Source organism: Cucurbita maxima, unplaced genomic scaffold (assembly GCF_002738345.1).
Source record: "Cucurbita maxima cultivar Rimu unplaced genomic scaffold, Cmax_1.0 Cma_Scf00004, whole genome shotgun sequence".
Classification (NCBI taxonomy): domain Eukaryota; kingdom Viridiplantae; phylum Streptophyta; class Magnoliopsida; order Cucurbitales; family Cucurbitaceae; genus Cucurbita; species Cucurbita maxima.
The window spans coordinates 1,448,504-1,468,307 of NW_019272020.1; the positions used below are offsets into that span (position 1 = coordinate 1,448,504).

A 19,804-nucleotide genomic window follows, 5' to 3' on the forward strand; every position below is an offset into this window, starting at 1 on the left:
GAAACTACCTGCATGATATAAATTCCCCTATTTTTTGCTTGAATTTTGCCCCTCTTATTAACATTTTGTATATCTTTGTTGCCTTTTTTTTTAATATGAAAGTCTTATCTTTAATACCATTACATATTATAAAAGTCTTATCTTTTTTATGTTCCTTTTTTTTCTTTTAAATTTTGGCGTAGGTTCGTATTTCTTCTGTGGAAGCATTAGGTCAAATCGTCAGTCTTATTACTAGGGCACAACTAAAGGCTGCTTTGCCCAGACTTATCCCTACCATGTTGGAACTGTAAGATAAATTTAAGTATTAAATCAGTTAAGGGATGTTTGGGGCTGTTTTGGAAAATAGTTTTTCTCTCTAGAGTACACATTTCAGTGAAATTCATACTGTACCATGTTTTTTCTCTTATTTCTTTTATAACTTAATTTCTTGATGAAGTTAATTTCCCTTCAAATCATGAGATTATGAATACTTCGAGGGAAAAATAATGTTTATTTTTACAAGCAACTTAAATTGTTCCAACAAATTGGTTTGAAAATAAAAATGAAGAACCGTTTTTTGAGAAAAACTGCCCAACAACCCTTAGAAGTAAATCTCATATATAGTGGCAATACTGAAAATTTTCTCTTTTCTCTTTTCCTTGCTAATCAGATATAAGAAAGGCCAGGATGTTGCGTTTGTAACGACTTGCAGTCTGCATAATGTCCTAAACACTTCTTTACATTCAGAAAGTGGCCCTCCTCTCCTTGACTTTGAGGTAATGCATGTTGTTTTCTTTACACATTCATTTTAAATATTTTTACACTTGGAGGTGTGCTTTCAATTGAATTGGCAATTGACGGTTGTCATACATTTTTCTGTTCTCAAAGACAAAAGGATCGTTCAATTTATTATTTTATGCATTCTCGGATGTTAGTTTACATTTTCTTTTGGATTTGTATCACTAAGGTTCGACATTTCTCTTTATGCTCCCTGTTGAAGTATTGATATAGTTCAATTTAAAATAACACATCAACTTAAACTTTTGAGTTTAATTATATAATAATTCATATGTTTTAGTTGTAATAATGTGGTTCTGTTGCAACAATTTCATAACTTTTAAGGATAAATGTCTAATTGAAAGATTCAAATTTTATTGTACCAACTTCTATAGATTAATTTATAACATATCATAATGGTGGTGGTGAAGGTATTGCTTGTCATTGCAAAATATTTGTGATTTTGATGAATTGTGTTTGGTGTAGAAATTTAACAAACACTTATTTGTCAAAATAAATCCCAAATATAAGCAAATATGTATCTATGCAAATAGAAATTACTATTATTATTTTATTATCTATAATTATGTGAACATAAATGCAAACTATAGTTTTATAAAGTATAATAATTGTACAATTTTTCATTGGACTTTTTATTTTTTTATTTTTGATGGATTGTGTGTGGTGTAGAAATTTAACAAGCACGACTTTCATGCATTTCAAACAATTAAGTTTCTATTCATGCAACTTTCTAGAAGCGAGGTTAAAATAAATATGATATAATATTTTAGTGTGTACATTCTTAATCTGCATGGTATGTCTAATTCTATTGAAAATTACTCTTACGATCAATTGTAGGATCTCACAGTTATTTTGTCGACGCTTCTCCCAGTGGTGTGCATTAATAATGATAGCAAAGAGTCTGATCTCTCAACAGGATTAAAGGTACGACCGGCAACTATAAGTCATTTCCTTCTTGGCAGTTCTGTTATACACATTATAATCTTGTTTCCTCTGTGTGCAGACATATAATGAAATACAGCGTTGCTTTCTAACTGTTGGCTTGATATATCCTGAGGATCTATTTATGTTTCTCTTAAATGTGAGTGATGTTTACATTGTTTCATGTAGTTTTGGGAGAACTTAGTTCGCAAATTCTTCTACCACATACAAACTAATTAAAGTAAATATAGTACAACGGAAAACAAATCTTACTGTAATATTAGAAACTTCTCAATTAAGAAAGAATGACGAATAACTAAAAGATAAAAATTATTACAATCTAATCAAAATAAATATGATATCCTTTTTCATTAATACAAATCTACATTTTGCACAACAATTTTTTCTATAATAGTTTGAGAGCATCTATGCTAGGTGCTACACTTCTGAAACTTTTTGAGTTTAATAATTCCTTTTATTTCTCTTTTTTCATACTCAGAAATGCAGGTTAAAAGAAGAGCCTTTAACTTTTGGCGCTCTTTGTGTTATGAAGCATCTCTTGCCAAGGTTTTTTGGCCTCCTTATATTTAACCAAACATTTAGGCATTTCTTTTGGTTCCTGATTTGACATTCTTATTATCTAGGTTATCCGAAGCTTGGCATGGTAAAAGGCCTTTACTTACTGAAGCTGTTAAGTCCTTGCTGGACGAGCAAAATCTAGGCGTTAGAAAGGCACTTTCGGAGGTATGACATTAGTGTTGGAGTAGCTTTAAATATACATATATACATATATACAAATACATATATATATCTATACAAATACATATATACATCTATACAAATACAAATATACATGTATACATATATACATATATACATATATACAAATATATATACACATATATACATATATACAAATATACAAATATATATATATACATATATACAAATATATATATACATATATACAAATATATGTATATATATATATATACACACATGCACACATAGATACATAATACACACATAGACACATACACTATGTACGATTTTGGTACTAGAATTGGAAATGCTCTATTTTGTTTGGTACTAAAATGTCTATTACTTTGTAGTTGATTGTGGTAATGGCATCGCATTGCTACCTAGTTGGTTCATCGGGAGAGATGTTTGTTGAGTATCTTGTGCGTCATTGTGCTATCAAAATTGATAGAAATGATCCTGGAAGCTCAAAGGAGTTAGCTGGGATGAATGGTGCTTATATTCCTTTCCAGTACAAGAGAATGGAGGTTCACATACTACTGTATAAATACCACCATTGTGTATTTTATGTAATTTATAAAATCTGATTCCTAAATGTTAGTATGTGTAGTTATCATTTCTTTTTAATAAAGTTATAATTCTTTCAGGTGAAGATGGGGACAATTTCTCCTATACAACTAAGAGAAATTAATGAGAAAGGTCTTCTTCTACTGACCATTACAATTCCTGAAATGGAGGTATTATGCTGGATTTTTAATCTACGTTCATACATTCATAGATGAAATTTCTCTCTTTCTGTCTTCCTTTTTATTTACCCTGTTTCTCGTTTCCTATCTGATTTTAATTATATATAATACCTATCTTACATTGCAGCATATTCTATGGCCCTTTTTATTGAAAATGATTATTCCAAGGAGGTATACTGGTGCAGCTGCCACGGTAAGTCTTTATAACACCTTTTTTTCATTGATCATATGTGGGGATTTTGGCTTTGCATGGTTCTACGTTCTTCTCGAGTGTAGAAATAGGATGTGTGATTACAGATAAAGTAGAGTGCTTGTACAAGACGTTCTATTGATGTCACCACTACAGGTCTGTAGATGCATTGCAGAATTATGCAGACATGGATCTTATGGAGATAGTATGTTAAGTGAATGTAAAACTCGTGCTGATATTCCGAATCCTGAGGTGATTGTCTACTTTCCGTTTTCCGTATGTGGTATTTAATCAGCCCATATTATGATACTATTAACTTGAGTGGTTACCATGTTTTAGGAACTTTTTGCTCGCCTAGTGGTCCTTTTGCACGATCCTTTAGCAAGAGAGCAGTTGGCAACACAAATTTTGACTGTAAGTAATCATAAATTTGTATACACAACCGTTTTTAACTTTTGGAAAGAAAATTGCTGCCATCTACAAAAATGTTGAGTTATTGAATTTATGAACACTGGCTGATATTTCAGAAAAATCCAAAAAGGATGAAGCTTGCTTGAGTGAATGAAATGCCAATTTTTTCTTACTTGAGAATTAATTATAGATGATTCAAAATTAAACTTATTTGGTTGTAAATATGCTAATTAGCTGTAATGATGCATTAATGATTTTATTTCTTTCTTAATCTTATTCTTTTCTATTACATATGGATTCTTTCTCCTATATAAAAATGCTATGTATCGTATGATATTGAGATTGAAAAAAACAAATATTATTCCATTAAAATTAAGACGGTATCGGAGTAATAAAACTTAACTGTCTAAGAAAACCTTAAAAAAAAAAAAAAAACTACCCGCCACTACATAATGCCCTAGCCACCACCACCGTTGGAATCCTAGCTGCTGATTTCAAATGTTGGTTTATGACTTTCATTGATGATTACACTTGTTTGCCTTGGGTCTTTTTTTTTTTCTAACAAAAAAGAAAAAAAAAGAAAAGAAAAGAAGTGAAGGATGTTTTTACATGTTTTTGTAATATGATTAACAAAAATAGGGATCTTGCATTCGGATAATGGAATTGAATATTTCAATTAACATTTGAGTGAGTTTTTTTAGAAATAAAGATATTTTTCATCAATCCACTTGTCGGGATATCCCTTAACAAAATGGTATTGCAAAACCTAAAATAGGCCTTTACTAGATGTTGTTAGGGCCATAATGTCTTCTATGAATGTTCATAAGTACTTATAGGGGGAAGCAGTTCTCACAACTGTTTATCTAATAAATCAAACGCCTTCCAATGTCTTGAATTTTAAACTCCAAATGCTTATCTCTCTAGTACAGGACAAATTATCGATGTGTTGGCTAAAGGACTACCAAAAGTACAATTCGATAGAATAATTGACTAGCTAGCAATGGACGATATAGTTGTCCAATCGTTGTTTCATTTACTCTTTTGTTGTGTTTTGAACTGGTACAATTATTTATTTTTTTATTTACAGGTCTTGTGTTATCTGGCCCCTCTCTTCCCAAAAAACATCAATTTGTTTTGGCAAGATGAGGTACTACTTTATCAAATCATGCGATGGTTATGGTGATGGTGATGGTGATTATTATTATTCTATGACAAGGAAACAAAATTTTCATCTCAATCTTCAAATTGTCGCATTGAAATTTTCATTTGTCATTGCAATTTTGAATACACACACACACACACACAATGTATGTATATTTGTTTCTTTGTTGCATCTGATTTCTTTTTAATCCTTCTTTTTTTTTTGGGTGTAATGTAAGTTTTTCTGTCTTGTCAATGGCTTGGTAGAATTTATTTTAGCCTATTTATAATTTTTAAGAACTGTTACTGTAGCGATTCAACTTTGGCTGTGTTTGATTTTTAGTTTTAAAAAACTAAGCTTATAAATACTACTTTCACTTATTGGCTTCTTTGTTTTGTTGTCTATCTTTACGAATTACTTTCAAAATCCAAGTCAAGTTTTGAGAACTAAAAAAAAGTAGTTTTTAAATATTTGTTTTTGTTTTTAGAATTTAGCTTAGAACTAAAATGTTACTGAGGAAAGTTAAAATTATGATAAAGAAATGGTGAAAAAACAGGCATGATTTTCAAATACTAACAACAAAAAACCAAATGGTAAGCAAATGGGGACTAAATTATTGCAACTGGGATAGTCTCCATATTTATCTCATGCGTTCATTTATTTTGATTTTGATACCCCCTCAGTCATTTTTTATTTTGATTTTGATTGTAATACCCCTTCACCTTCCAACTGTGTTTGGGGCAGTGTTTTATTGTTCTCCTTCTTATGTTTTATAGTTGTGATTCGAAATATGGAAATATGGAAATATGGATTTGTGGAAGCTCTCAATAATATGTTAGCAAATTGCGATGGGTAGATTCTTTTTAGAACTTAGAAGTATCCAAAAATTCTAAGATCTTAACAAAAAAATCCTGAAAGAAATTTCTACCAATAGATAGCATATTTAGATTAGTTCAATAGGAAATAAGAAAAGAGAATTATTTAACCACCACGATGAGTTGGCTCAAGGACAAATGTAAATAATATAGGGGTTAGAGGAAACGAGGCAAGTCATGGTGGCCAATGATCACCCTTCTAGAATTTAATATCTTTTGAGTTTCTTGGGCAACCAAATGTAGTAGGGCCACACAATTGTCTCATAAGAATAGTTAAGGTGTGTACGAGCTAACTCAGACCTTCATGGATATAGAAAAAATGTTAAATGAACATTATCATGTGAGATTGAATAGTTGATGTTCAAACAAGCTGGGCACTCACAAAAAAAAAAAAAAAAAAAAAAAAAAAAAAAAAAAAAAAAAAAAAAAAAAAAAAAAAAAAAAAAAAAAAAAAAAAAAAAAAAAAGAAAAAAAAGAGTAAAATTAACATTATCATGTGAGATTGGATATAAAATTACGAAATGCATTCAAAATATATCGAGGCTTCATGGATAGAAATTAGTCAATTTATATTGTAACTTATCTGTTCTTTAAAAGGCATTTGATTGAAGTTTGAATTCTCACATTACACATTGTTGGCGATTAGGCTTGTTTGAAATTCAATTGATAGAATATGCTGTTAGTTATATGTTTTAAACGTTCTGTGTTCTGTGTTAGGATGGTTATTGGTGTGATGGGTAAATTGGGTCTAGGGTCTTTTCATCATTCTCGTGCATCTGCATTCTGTCAAGGGAAATAAGCAGTGTTTTTAATATTTGTTAAATATAAATCTGAGATACTATAGAAATTGGGCTACTAAGTTATAAATTGGATCAGATTGATTTTTGAGTATATAAATCATGATAACTTCTTAATGTGTTGAAATACTTCAACATTGACCAGTCGTTGACATATAAAATATAGTATGCCATGTGGGGAAATTATCTATCATGCTATTACTAGTCTTTCTTTATTGTTCTTACTGTGCTATAAGGATGAGTATGCTATTGAATCTGATTGATTTTTTCTTTGGGAAGTTCTAGATACCTAAAATGAAGGCATATATTAGTGATTCAGAAGATCTGAAGCAGAACCCTTTATATCAAGAGACTTGGGATGACATGATAATTAACGTAAGTGTTCCTCGTAGAAACATGGACGTTTCAACTTATTATTAATTTGTTTTTCTTGGATCTGCACCGTTTTAATTTAATCCTCACGGTGCTCTGATCTTTTATTTTTTTTTGGTAACATTGTGGTACTCAATTAGAATTTTTTTTAGATCGTTTGCAGTTATTCTTCAATAATCCAAGTAGATCACTCAATTTTCTAATTAATGTGGCCTAATAAAAAGTCAAAAATAGAAAAACATCAGTCATATACATAGATATCTGCACATAAGCCTCAAGTTAATAGAATGCAAAATTATAATAAAAGGTAAATTACTAATTGGTTTCTAGAAATAAGATATTTTCATTATTATAGAATAATATTCATGCTATAATGCTTCCCTTCAAGCTAGAATCCTAACCCCCATTCTCATAAATAAAATAGCAAGCAACATAAATATGTTATATTTTCTCTTTAAACAATTGGACCGACGTCATTTGAATCACAACTTGTTCACCATGCATTTTGATCAAAATTGTAATATTGCAACTTAATTAGGAATTGATGTATCCATATTACTTCACACATAACCTGCCCTATAGCTTCTTCTTGTGAGTAAGCATTTAAGCACGAAACCCAATTCTATGAAGCCAAATTACTTCCAAGGAAGACATGGTATCTTGAGGTTAATCTTCAACCATCTTTGGATCTAGCCCAATTAGAAGACATGGTACCTTCGAGGGAAATGTCATGGCATGAATATAGATGGATAACATATCCCTACGTCACTTGAATGTTCAATAAGACCGTGATAGATATGGTGATCGTAAAGGATGAAGAAGACTGGAAAGGTTGGAAAATTAATCCTTTAGTTAGTTCCTTGTCAAAGCACTTTTGGTGCTTCTAATCTCTTCACAAAGGAGGTGTTTTTGGCAATCCAGGAGTAAAAAAGATGAGACTTTTTACCAATGAAAAGTTTGTATCTTGTTTGAAAAGGTGCTTTTTATTGTATGTAGTCTACCTGAGAGTAAGAGAAGAATGGGGAAAAACTTAATATTATTAAATTCTTAGAGCCTCATACACACACACACACACACACACACACATATACATAAAGAGCCAATAAAGTAAAGAATTAAAATGAAGGAAAAGTCACTAAAAAGTTTCTATAGCTAAAATATTTGTTGAGTTTCTTTATCCCATTGATTTTTCTTTATCAGTGTACTCTTGTCATATATGAATGAAGAGTAACTCTATTTCAGAAAAAGAAAAAGGAAGAACTATAGTGCTTGGATAAATGCAGAGTGAAAGTGAAGGCCCTTCTTCGTGATCCTCACTATTTACCTCTATTTTTGAGTCACAGTTTCTTGCAGAATCTTTGGATGTGATTCAGGACACGGATTGGGTTATATCTCTTGGAAATGCTTTCAGCAATCAATATGAACTTTATGTCTCTGATGATGAACATTCTGCACTACTTCACAGGTAATGAAATTTGGCCATTTGGATGGCAAATTCTATATGACTTCTTGGATAGTGATTTTTTCCGTTGTAAAATTTTCTTTTATTTCATGCATTCTATGTAATGTTTTTACTATCTCTGGCAGCATATGCCACTAACTATCATGCTATCCGTCAATCATCTATGTTTATTTAATTCACACTTTCTTATAGGTGCTTGGGCATACTTCTTCAGAAGATCAATGATAGAGCGTATGTACATGATAAGATAGATTTGATGTATAGACAGGCTAATATTGCTGTTCCTACAAATAGGCTTGGTTTGGCAAAAGCAATGGGATTGGTATTTATTGTTGACTCTTTGCGTTTTCTTCAATTGTTTAATTCATATAATAATTTTTGTTCTTGGCTGGTCCAGGTTGCATCATCCCACTTGGATACTGTATTGGAAAAGCTGAAAGACATTCTGGACAATATGGGGCATAGTTTTTTCCAGAGGTTCGTGCTTAGATGTCATGACTGCTTTTCCATTTGATTGTTTAGGGTTATGATTAATATGTCGTTTTTCCCTGAGCATTCCTCCCTGATTAACTGCTTGATATTTTCAAAATGTTTTCTGTATTTAAGAAGGTAAAGGTTAAGTGTGGGTGGTAGTGTAGCTCCATCCTTTCTGTTAAATGAATGTTGTTTACATGCTTGGCTATGAAACCTGCTTTTATTTTCCATAGATGAGAATGTGGCGGCTAATATTCAAGTTTATGTTGCGCATGTTTATTATCATTCATATGCAAGAGAAGCTATTGTTTGTGTTGAATAAGATACAAATGTCTTTTCTTCCTTCCATCTTCTTGTAAACTAATTGTTACTCTGTGGTTGTCTTACTCCTTTTGTCTTTCACTTTTAGTGTGCAACTCATTCACCCTTTTAAGGAGTAAATAGAATATGTGGAACTTTCATTTTTCTGAAACATATATCTGACTACTGAGGAGTCTGACAGAGATGCTCTTTCTTCCACCTAAATGCAGATTCCTGTCACTTTTCTCTGATGGTTTTAAAAAAGAGGAATCTGACGACATACATGCTGCTTTGGCTCTCATGTATGGCTATGCTGCAAAATATGCTCCATCAACCATTATTGAGGCCAGGATAGATGCACTTGTTGTGAGAAGTCTTTTCCTTTCTTTTGTACTCTTCTTGGTTTATTAGTAAATTCAATATTTGCTTTATAATTTGCCAATTGACTCCCCAGAGTAAAATATGAGGGAATACTTATTTCTCTTCTGCTGTCCATTTGTTTGATGCAATTCTGCAGTAATCCGAATAAACACAAAAGGTCTTTAGAACTGAACAATGATGCATGAGGCAAAAAAATCCAGTATGTGTTTGAATATTTTATACTTGCAGTAAAATGGAAGAAATGAAAGTACAATCAACTGTCTAAGTTTATGAAGATCTATTCTCATCTGACAATGGGTGTTGTTTTCGTACAGCATGACTCCCAAAATGTAATGACCGATATACCATGTATACAAAGGACCCCCCNCCCCCCCCGAAAAAATAAAGAAAAAAGTGATGTGTGCTGCTCGAATCCTCCAACATTGGGATGTGTGCTTCATTAGATTTTGTTTGAGAGAGGGGCTCATATACTCCAAAACTGTAAAACTTACAATCTTGCAAGATTGGGATGTGTGCTTGCTTGGTTACCTTGTTATTGAATTTTGATGTTTCTTACCTAATCATCTTTCTGCTATGAGTTTTGAGGTTACATATTTCCTAATGTATGTTTTATTATTTATATAACAGGGTACAAATATGCTATCACGGCTTCTTAATGTCCACCATCCTACAGCAAAACAAGCCGTTATCACTGCAATTGATTTATTAGGTTTGAATATTTTATACCACATCTGACATCATTTCAAGTTTTTACCAAATACAATCTATCTTTTTTGGTTCAGTTGAAACATACTTATTGAAAGATCCAGATATTATTCTTCCGTATCGAAGTACATTTGATTTTGACTGCCAATGAATCTTTAGAAAGAATAGAAGTTTAAGACTAGCTTATTGCAGTCTATCTACAATTGGCTTTTTTATTTACGATTTATTGGTGTACAGCTTTATATTCTAAGAAAGGAAATAGTAGCCAAGAATAGGAATAAGAAAACGCATACATTGCCTGCCTAATAAATATATTTGAAGGATCTACTTATAATACTTCTGAAGTGTATGGTGGTGCCTATATGTTGTTCCATGCTCAACTCGATAGGGAGGTAAGGAAACTTGGGTGAGGTGGAGAATCTTTTAAAAAAAAAAAATTTCCCTTTTTTTGGTTTTAACAAGATATAAACTTTTCAATGTTCTTATTGATCTAATGAAAAGATACGAAAAGTTTGTAGGAAACAAACTCCTATAAGGAGTGATAAAGAAGCAAAGTGAAGTAAAAAATACAAGAAGCTAAGATAGAAAATGAAAGACTATTGATTCATACAAATATTACTAGTAAAATTACGATTAAACAATTTAGAAAGAAAGCACAAATGTGAAGCTTTGAAAATGGCTTAATCAAAACGCTCCATCCATACTCTTGTCTGTCTTAATTTTTCTTTTAATCCCTTTGAAACCAAATGCCTGAAGTTATGGATTTGACAGCATTAATCCATAATGAATTACATATTGACAGCATTACTGTCATCTCTTATTATTTCTCTTAGTTAAAATTATAGGAGATAGAAATGTATATGGTCACAACCTACATTACAATACAAGAATAAACTGGGAGTTAGAGCAAAGACAAATTTTCCTCTGAAGAGAAGGGATCAGTAAGAGAACATTGTAGATACTGGGCCTCTACTTGTTGTGTTATAATTACAAGAATAAATGGGAGTTAGAGCAAGACAAATCAAGACTAAAATTTGTTGTGTTATAATTGCTTCTGGTGGTGATTGTTGTCTTCTCTTAATGATTTTCCTCTGTTGAAATTAAAGTAAGAGAACATTGTAGATACTGGGCCTCTACTTTGAAGGTTCTATGATGTTGAAATGAAGGGAGTGTTGATCTTTACTTTATATAGGCCGCGCCGTCATTAATGCTGCTGAAAATGGGTCAACTTTTCCTCTGAAGAGAAGGGATCAGTTGCTTGATTACATATTGACATTAATGGGTAGAGACGATAATGGTGGATTTTCTGATTCTAATCTTGAACTTCTGCGCACTCAGGTGTTGTTATGAAGAATCTTTGTGGCTAATTTATATTTGATTTGTATTTCCACTGATCAAATGCATGTTTTTCTAGGCTCTTGCTTTAAGTGCGTGCACTACATTGGTTTCTCTTGAACCTAAACTGACTATTGAAACTAGGAATCTTATAATGAAGGTATATTTATTGTCACTTTCTACTAGAATTGGTATGAAATTTTCATTTTGATGATTGAGTCCTTGTGGATATCTGATTTTTTTTCAGGCCACCTTAGGGTTCTTTACTTTAGCAAGTGAACCAGTGGATGTAGTCAATCCTCTTATTGACAATCTTATTACTCTTCTATGTACAATCCTTCTAACAAGGTATTTAACTTTTGAATTTCATATGTTTCTTTTGATTTTTTATCTGTTAAATAAACCATCTCTTTGTCTCTTATATAAAGTCAACGATGCCTCCCTTATAAGTTTTGAATTTGACTTAAGCAGATATGTTGTTGCTTTATTGTGAAGTTTCTTACGTGTTGTATTATTATTATTTTTTAAACAAGAAACAAGACTTCATAGATTGATGAAAGTGGAAATGAGATATAATCATCCATAGGCTACAAACAGTAGTCTTAGTATGGAAAAGGTACAGAAATAGCAAAAAAGAACAAAGACATAAATGGCTAAAAGCTTCAACCCTTGCAAAAAAGGAAAAAAAAAAAAAAAAAAAAACCCCCCCAATTGTTACTAATATCATTAAGAGAAGACAACAATCATTACCAGGAACTTTGGTCTTGATTAATTAAAAATGATTAATCCATTCCAGAGGTTTGTCATAAAAATTACTTTGATTTCTTTCCAACCAAATATCCGTGAAAATAGCCTTAGAAGCATTAATCATGGTATTAGCCTTTCTGGGAAGTATCAGACAACAAAGAATATGTAGAATATTTTACCTTGAATCCTCCCCAAGATCGGACTCATGTTGAGTTGAGAGAATAAAGCATTCCAACAATGACAAGAGAAAGGGCAATGAAATAATAAATGAGGTTGTTTTATAGTAGCCTTCAAATCTGTTTTAAAAAGCCCACCCTGCTATAACGTTTTATTTCTCTATGCTATCCTTCTCTTACCTCCCTGCTCTTCCAATTTTACTAGAGGATGGTTATCTCTGCCATATATTCATTTTGTTCAAATACATCTTATTAATTTTTTGTTTGGCCTGTTGCCTAAATATCACCTGAAACTTGATTAGTTTGAATTGCTTATCTATCTGACGAACTAGTGGAGAAGATGGTCGAAGTCGTGCAGAGCAGCTCTTGCATATTCTGAGACAAATTGATCCATATGTTTCATCACCAGTGGAATGTCAAAGGAGAAGGGGCTGCCTTGCAGTGCATGAGATGCTTGTCAAGTTTCGAATGGTTTGCATTAGTGGATATTGTGCGTTAGGGTGCCATGGGATTTGCACACACAACCGGCAAATTGATCGGAGTATGCAAGGAATTGGACCCAAGCTGCCATGTAAAGTTTAGCCTAGCATTAGATTTCAAAGTTATTTCTTCTTTCTCGTTGTCTGCCTCTTTTTATTTTCACATTTCTACAGTTCTTCACCTGTTCTTTTTACCAAATTGATAGCAGCATTTATGTTACCTAGTCGCGAAGCCTTGTGTTTAGGAGAAAGGGTTATTACTTATCTTCCACGTTGTGCAGACTCATACTCTGAAGTTAGAAAAATTTCTGCTCAGGTAATAATAGCTGAATATTTTTTTTGTTGCTATTTTTTTTTCTAACATTCCCACAGATATGATGCAACTATGTAAGTTTTGTTTCTGCCTTCTACTTTCTTTCTTCTTCTTTTTTTCCTTTATTTATATATTTCTTTTTTATAGATCTTGGATCAACTCTTCAGCATCTCTCTTGCACTGCCTAGGCCAGCAGCTTCTAAATTTGGTGAAGATATAGAACAATCCTACACTGCTTTGTCATCTTTAGAGGATGTTATAGCCATCTTAAGGAGTGTATGTTTGTCATAATGCCTCTACCCAAAGATGTTTCGTTCATGTTATTTATTTGGCCTAATTGGACCATTTTTACAGAATGATGTTTGGATGACACGGTTTGTTTTTCCATATAGGATACATCTATTGATCCCTCTGAGGTTTTCAACAGAATTGTTTCCTCTGTCTGCATTTTGTTGACAAAGGACGAGGTAAGCGGTATTTTGTATGTGATTGTTGTTCATCGCCTAAATTTCAAATTTATTTTTCATTCATGTCCTGCAGCTTGTTGCTACCTTACATGGCTGTTCAGGGGCAATATGTGACAAGATCAAGCAGTCCGCTGAAGGGGCCATTCAAGCTGTCATTGAGTTCGTCACCAAGAGAGGAAATGAGCTAAGTGAGATGGAGATTGCAAGGTTTTACATAATAAAAACTTTTGATATATTTCAAATATTAGGAAAGGAATGGAAAACCATTTTTCATGAATATTTCTTATGAATATCTTTATATGATATGCTATTGTTTAGGTCAACCCAAGCATTACTCTCTGCAGTGGTTCATGTTACTGAGAAGCATATACGACTGGAAACTCTTGGAGCAGTATCCTTTTCTTTATATAAAAAAAAACAAAGAACAAGTTAATGTTTACCTATTTCTGGTGTAGCGTGTACTTTTACCATTTTAGTAAAAATGAGGCATTGTTTCCTGTTTAGGATGAAAGGTAATATTCATTGAGCTAGCTTCATCTTCAAAGATTTGTCAATTTACATGGAATTCTCAAAACTAGCAACCATAGATTCCAAGTTTCGAATTTGTTTTTTTGGTGAAGCCTATGGAAGAAATTTGTCACAAATTCAAAAAGCTGCACCTACTAGCTAGCTACCTTCTAAAATGATGGACAAACTAAAGCATCTAACTTTGTTCTAGGTAACTTGATTTGTTGTTTGAGTAGCAATAGGCCGAAACAATGGGATCTATGCATACTACAAGCTTAATTAGCGTCAATAATATGAAGTTTGACTATTAAATCTCTGTCTGAAATTGTTTATGTGGAAGGAATGACCTAATTATATTGGTGTAATTCCTATCCTTAAGTTAGAAGACACTCGTGTAATCCCATTAAATAAATAAGCTTTATTGTTACAGTCATTGAACTGGTAGAATCCAGATGGAGTATATTGTTAACGTGAGGCCAAGTAAGGGAGAATAACTCTTCTCATTCTATACACTAAAATTAAGTATGCAGAGGCATTCATGGAGCTCCAAAATAATGAGAGTAGGATTACAATGATGTAACACATGTAAAGTTGAACCTTCCAAGATAGTCAGAGGGGTGGGAGTGAATGCCTATGTGATGGAACTACTACAAGGACACGACAACTACAATATGTTTAATGCATTTGAGAATAAGATCCATTATATGTATATGATACAACTACGCATCTAAAGCTTCTAAAGATTTCTAAAAGCTAGCGAGCTTAAAATAGTCTACTCTCTACTTATAAGAGAGGTCAAATTAATTACTAACAATATGAAATGACGTAGTTGCAACTGCTAAACAAACTAACAAACTAATCAAACAACTTCTAAAATCAACTATTAACTATACCCAACAAAAGAAACAAACAATTAACAAGCAAACAACTTGAAACCAAACATTAAAAGATTAATATTTTTACCTTACCTTCCTCAACCAAATTGCTGTGTAATTTCTCACTGTTTATATGTGTGTTCTTTGGGCTATATCTATTTTCGCGCATTGATCACTTTTCTAAGTACTTTTATTCATTTTTCCCTTGTATAGAATATCCTTAACCCCAACTAGATTTCTTCTTTAGCTGAGAATACAAGTCCAAAGATTGTCTTTGATGAAGTCTTGGCTACTGCTGGAAGAGATATAGTCACAAAAGATATATCTAGGCTCCGTGGTGGCTGGACAATTCCAGATGCATTCTATGTGAGCTCTATTTGGTTCTCTTTTTAGAATGTTCTACTGGTTTGCTCTGGAACTTACATTACTCTGCTTTTTACTTCTCTGAGGATTTTAGACTTATCTTGTTGACACTTGACCCATGAAATTTAAGCAAATTTAGGTGGTGATAAGTGAGGTAGTGCTCATCTTTCAAGAACGTCCTAGGGGACCCATACTTTAAATATTGTATTAGTATTGTCCTTATTTAAAGCCTTAGTGGACTTTTAGACTTCTTTTGTAATTACTGATATTCCTCAGTTTCAATGCACTATGTATGTTGCTTCTTGAAAATAATATAAGAAAAAAAAAAAAAAAAAAGAAGCTATATGTATTCATGTTGACTAACAAAATTACATTGTCATCGATACCTGTTGAAGGAATGATCCTAAATTATAGGAGACATGTGTACCGTTCTCAAAATTAAATGAAAAGTAGCAAGATAATTTAAACTTGCAAATATACCTCATGTAGTCCACGTATTATTTTCTAACTGATTTGGCAGAAGATTTGAAACTATCTCCGAAGATAAAAACCTATGCATATTAAATTATTGTCTTACAGGTATTCTCTCAGCACACAGTACTTTCGTTTTCTTTTCTGGAGCATGTGCTATCTGTCCTCAACCAAATTCCCCTCAGTCAAGAGAGAGCAGAATTTTCTAGCCATGGGCCAGATCATATAGAGAATGATATTTCTCAGGCCGCTATTGTTTCATTAACTGCCTTTTTCAGGTCAGTGGAATAATATCTGAGCCCATCGAATTTATCTCTTATTCCAATTGCATAATTTATTGTTTTTTTCTCCGGGAGTAGAGGAGGTGGTAAAGTTGGAAAGAAAGCTGTTGAACAGAACTATGCTTTAGTTCTTGCCAAACTTATTCTCCAGCTGGGAAGTTGCCATCGTCAAGCAAGCTTAGGCCAGCCCGAACAACTAAGGTAGCCACCAATATTTTTTAAATGAAGCCTAAAGCCTGTCCACTTTGTTCACTAACATTACGTACTCCATGCAGTTCTGATTTATTTTGACATATTCATAACCCAATTACACATTGTTTGAAGACTCTGGATTAACGTGGAAGGCAGTTGGGTCCAAGAGTGAATTGGGGTGATGTATCAAAGATGTTCCAGGAATGATAGAAACCATATTAAAGAAGAAGAGTGGTATTTTATGGAATGGGTAAAATATGAGCAAGTATTTAGAGGAATCTAGGTGTCATATCAATGTGTGGTATTGTGATGGTAGTTTCACTCCAAAACATTTCAGATCTTGTCCTTGAGGTCTCCACGTTTGTTTTTTTGTTCCGTACTTCAATTAGTTGGAAGAATAATGGCAAGACATCATTTTTTTCCCTAGAGCTTGAGGTCATTGGCAACCATGCTAACTGTGTACTCTTTCTTTTCATTTATTGATTGCATTGAAGTTTCTGATTGACAGGAAATCATAATTTCATTTGTTTTCCTCTACTTTTGCAGGGCTCTTCTCACAGCATTCCAGGCATTTTGTGAATGTGTGGGAGATCTAGAAATGGGAAAGGTGGACAATCTATTAGCATCCTGTCCCTCCTGTATTGTAAGAAGATCTAATGAAAAATTTTCATTTGTAGATCTTAGCTAGAGATGGAGAGCTGAATGAAAATGAGAGGTGGATAAATCTTATTGGGGACCTTGCAGGTTGCATCTCAATAAAGAGGCCAAAAGAGGTACACGTGTAGAATGACAGCTAAGATCTTGTTTTTAGTATTTTTTTTAGTATTCTTTTTTGGAAAACAGCTAGGCTATTTGTTGGTTTATGCTTTAATACTCATTTTATTATATTTATTAGCTGTAATTAGACTGTGGTTATATGTTTAAGATTTTCAACTTTTATCTATTAGGTCGTTCTTCACTTAAAGTAGACTAGATATTGTGAATATGAAATAGAATTATTCTCTTCTAAATATTGTACCCTGATATTTAGTAGACTCTAGGCCGAAGGTGCTAGATTGGGTTCCATTGCAACCCATCCCATTGATGCATCATTATTTTGTTTGAATCACTTACAATTTTCCGACGACACCCTTTTATTTTCGACTTCTAACCGGACTGCATTAGAACATCTCATTGAAATTGTTAAAAATTCTTGAACGGACTTCTGGTTTCAACGTTAATCTCTCTAAGAGTGAACTGTTGGAGATTCACATTGAGGATTCATAAATGGATTGAATGTTGACATACTTTGGATGCAAACAAGGTTTCTGGCCATCTACTTATCTTGGATTCCCTTTGGGAGGGAACTCAAAATCTCTGTCGTTTTGGCAGCCTGCTATTTAGAAGATGCAACACACATTTCATAATTGGAAGTATGCATGCATTTCAAAAGGCGGTAGACATACCCTTATCCGGGTTAACCCACTCGTTTGCTGACATAATACTTGTCTTTGTTTAAAGTCCCTACAAAAGTTATTAATATTATGGCTAAAATTATTCGGGATTTCTTTTGGGAAGGTTCTAGAGATGATGGGGGAATGCATGATGTTAATGGGGAGACTACACAGCTTCCGAAATTGATGGGGAAGGTCTTGACATTGGAAACTTTCAACATCGGAATTCTGCCTTATTGGAAAAAGGATATGGCGTTTCTCCATGAGGAAAATATGACATAAACTTATTGATGTTAACACTATGATGGTGAGATTGGGAGTCATTGGCCTCGCCCCATACAGGCTGGTTCTTTAAAGTCTCCTTGGAGATTTATTTGGCATACATTAGACCTAGTTGTTAGTCAGTGCTCATCTTTGTCTTGGTAATGGAAATTCTTTAACTTTTTTAAAAGGCTCTTGGTTAAGCTGTTCACTTATAGTGACTGTTTTTCCATGTTTGTATCGCCTCACAACTCAACCAGACAGCTCTGTGGTGGATGTTTGGGTTTTGGAAACAGAAACCTGGGTTTTGTGCCTTCTTTAAATGATTTAGACACAATTGAATGGATAACCTATCACACCTTCTGTCCTTGTCAATTTGTGGGAATACTAGTGGCACACGGTTATGTCCTCTTGATTTTTCTAGTATGTATACGGTTAAATTTCGTATGGAAGACCTGGTGGACACTGCCAATCCTTTGATAAAGGACCTATACTCCGTGATGTGGAAGGATTCTTATCCGAAGATAATTAAAAAATTTCTTTGGGAGTTTAGTCCTGGGGTCATTAATACACCCGATCGGCTTCAATGGAGAATGTCTTACCTCAACCTATCCCCTACTTGGTGCATCATGCTTGCGACTAATGCTGAGTATCATGGGCAACTTTTTGGGCTTTGCCCATTCGTTTCCCGTTATTGGTTATTTTTATTGGAAGCCTTTTGGTTGGTCAATGACGTTCCTTTAACAACATTTTTTATCTCCTTGCGTTGGTTTTTGTCGGACATCCTTTTCATGGTCCAAAGAAGACTTTGTGGCTTGCCCTCAATCCATCTTTTTTCTGGAAGTAACGAGTATTGCTTTGGAGTGGTATTACTGATTAAAAGCCTCGTAATTGTCAGTGCTTCCTTCAAGGGATCATACTTAGCATTGACTATTTAATTTAGTCACAATCCATCACCACTCTCTCGTGAACCTGAACCCAGGGAGGAAGAGTTCTCATATTCACCAAAACTCATCAAAATGTCGGACAAACATCAAAGAATTGTTTAAATGCCTGCTTAGTTCCCGTCAAACTTGAAAATTGACCTATTAATTCTTGTTATAGAATGCTTTATATCAATTCATCCCGATTAATATCCATGTTCTCCACTGGAAATTTTCAGCATTTCCTTCTACACTGTTCCTACAGTTGTAAAATGTAGAAATTAGCTGTTAAAAATAATATTTTCAGCATGCTATGTGGTCACTAGTTGAGAATGAGAGCTAAATTATTATGTACTAATGTTTACAAAGCAAATCTGGGGGCATTTGGACAGAGATTAACCAACATAATTTTGAGGTAAAAATATTAATTAAGATGAGTGATTAGAGACTGGAACATATAGTGCAGATACTTGATGTGTTTGTTCTAAATAATTTAGCAATTACTCTTCTAATATAATGAATTCTTGCTGGGGTGCCGTTTTGTAGTTTTTTAGGGTTTCCTTCGTTGGGGTGCCTTTTTGCAACTTTTTTCCTTCTTTCTGGTAAGAAATTGAGAATTTTCCATTGGGACAGTGTGAAGAATATGAGAAGGATCTGTTTCTTGTTAAAA

At 33.2% G+C, this 19,804-nt stretch overlaps 1 protein-coding gene across 4 annotated transcripts in view; it reads left to right on the top strand.

Annotated features, from left to right (window-relative positions):
* LOC111477800 (protein SHOOT GRAVITROPISM 6) overlaps positions 1-19,804 on the top strand; it is a 31,380-nt gene that overhangs the window by 5,011 nt on the left and 6,565 nt on the right. For 3 of the 4 annotated variants that reach the window (XM_023121694.1, XM_023121692.1, XM_023121695.1), the window contains 32 exons: positions 183-286; positions 650-755; positions 1,615-1,701; positions 1,781-1,858; positions 2,198-2,265; positions 2,343-2,442; positions 2,811-2,984; positions 3,105-3,194; positions 3,331-3,396; positions 3,550-3,645; positions 3,733-3,807; positions 4,892-4,951; positions 6,903-6,992; positions 8,333-8,454; positions 8,644-8,773; positions 8,849-8,928; positions 9,456-9,591; positions 10,234-10,315; positions 11,504-11,649; positions 11,726-11,806; positions 11,894-11,994; positions 12,902-13,140; positions 13,255-13,364; positions 13,509-13,637; positions 13,754-13,828; positions 13,902-14,035; positions 14,147-14,219; positions 15,445-15,576; positions 16,153-16,322; positions 16,404-16,526; positions 17,064-17,124; positions 17,195-17,290. In XM_023121694.1, the coding sequence (XP_022977462.1) occupies positions 183-286; positions 650-755; positions 1,615-1,701; positions 1,781-1,858; positions 2,198-2,265; positions 2,343-2,442; positions 2,811-2,984; positions 3,105-3,194; positions 3,331-3,396; positions 3,550-3,645; positions 3,733-3,807; positions 4,892-4,951; positions 6,903-6,992; positions 8,333-8,454; positions 8,644-8,773; positions 8,849-8,928; positions 9,456-9,591; positions 10,234-10,315; positions 11,504-11,649; positions 11,726-11,806; positions 11,894-11,994; positions 12,902-13,140; positions 13,255-13,364; positions 13,509-13,637; positions 13,754-13,828; positions 13,902-14,035; positions 14,147-14,219; positions 15,445-15,576; positions 16,153-16,322; positions 16,404-16,526; positions 17,064-17,124; positions 17,195-17,290 (3,414 nt within the window). The remainder of the gene's footprint in view (positions 1-182; positions 287-649; positions 756-1,614; positions 1,702-1,780; positions 1,859-2,197; positions 2,266-2,342; positions 2,443-2,810; positions 2,985-3,104; positions 3,195-3,330; positions 3,397-3,549; positions 3,646-3,732; positions 3,808-4,891; positions 4,952-6,902; positions 6,993-8,332; positions 8,455-8,643; positions 8,774-8,848; positions 8,929-9,455; positions 9,592-10,233; positions 10,316-11,503; positions 11,650-11,725; positions 11,807-11,893; positions 11,995-12,901; positions 13,141-13,254; positions 13,365-13,508; positions 13,638-13,753; positions 13,829-13,901; positions 14,036-14,146; positions 14,220-15,444; positions 15,577-16,152; positions 16,323-16,403; positions 16,527-17,063; positions 17,125-17,194; positions 17,291-19,804) is intronic. The other variant, XM_023121693.1, reaches the window with a different exon arrangement.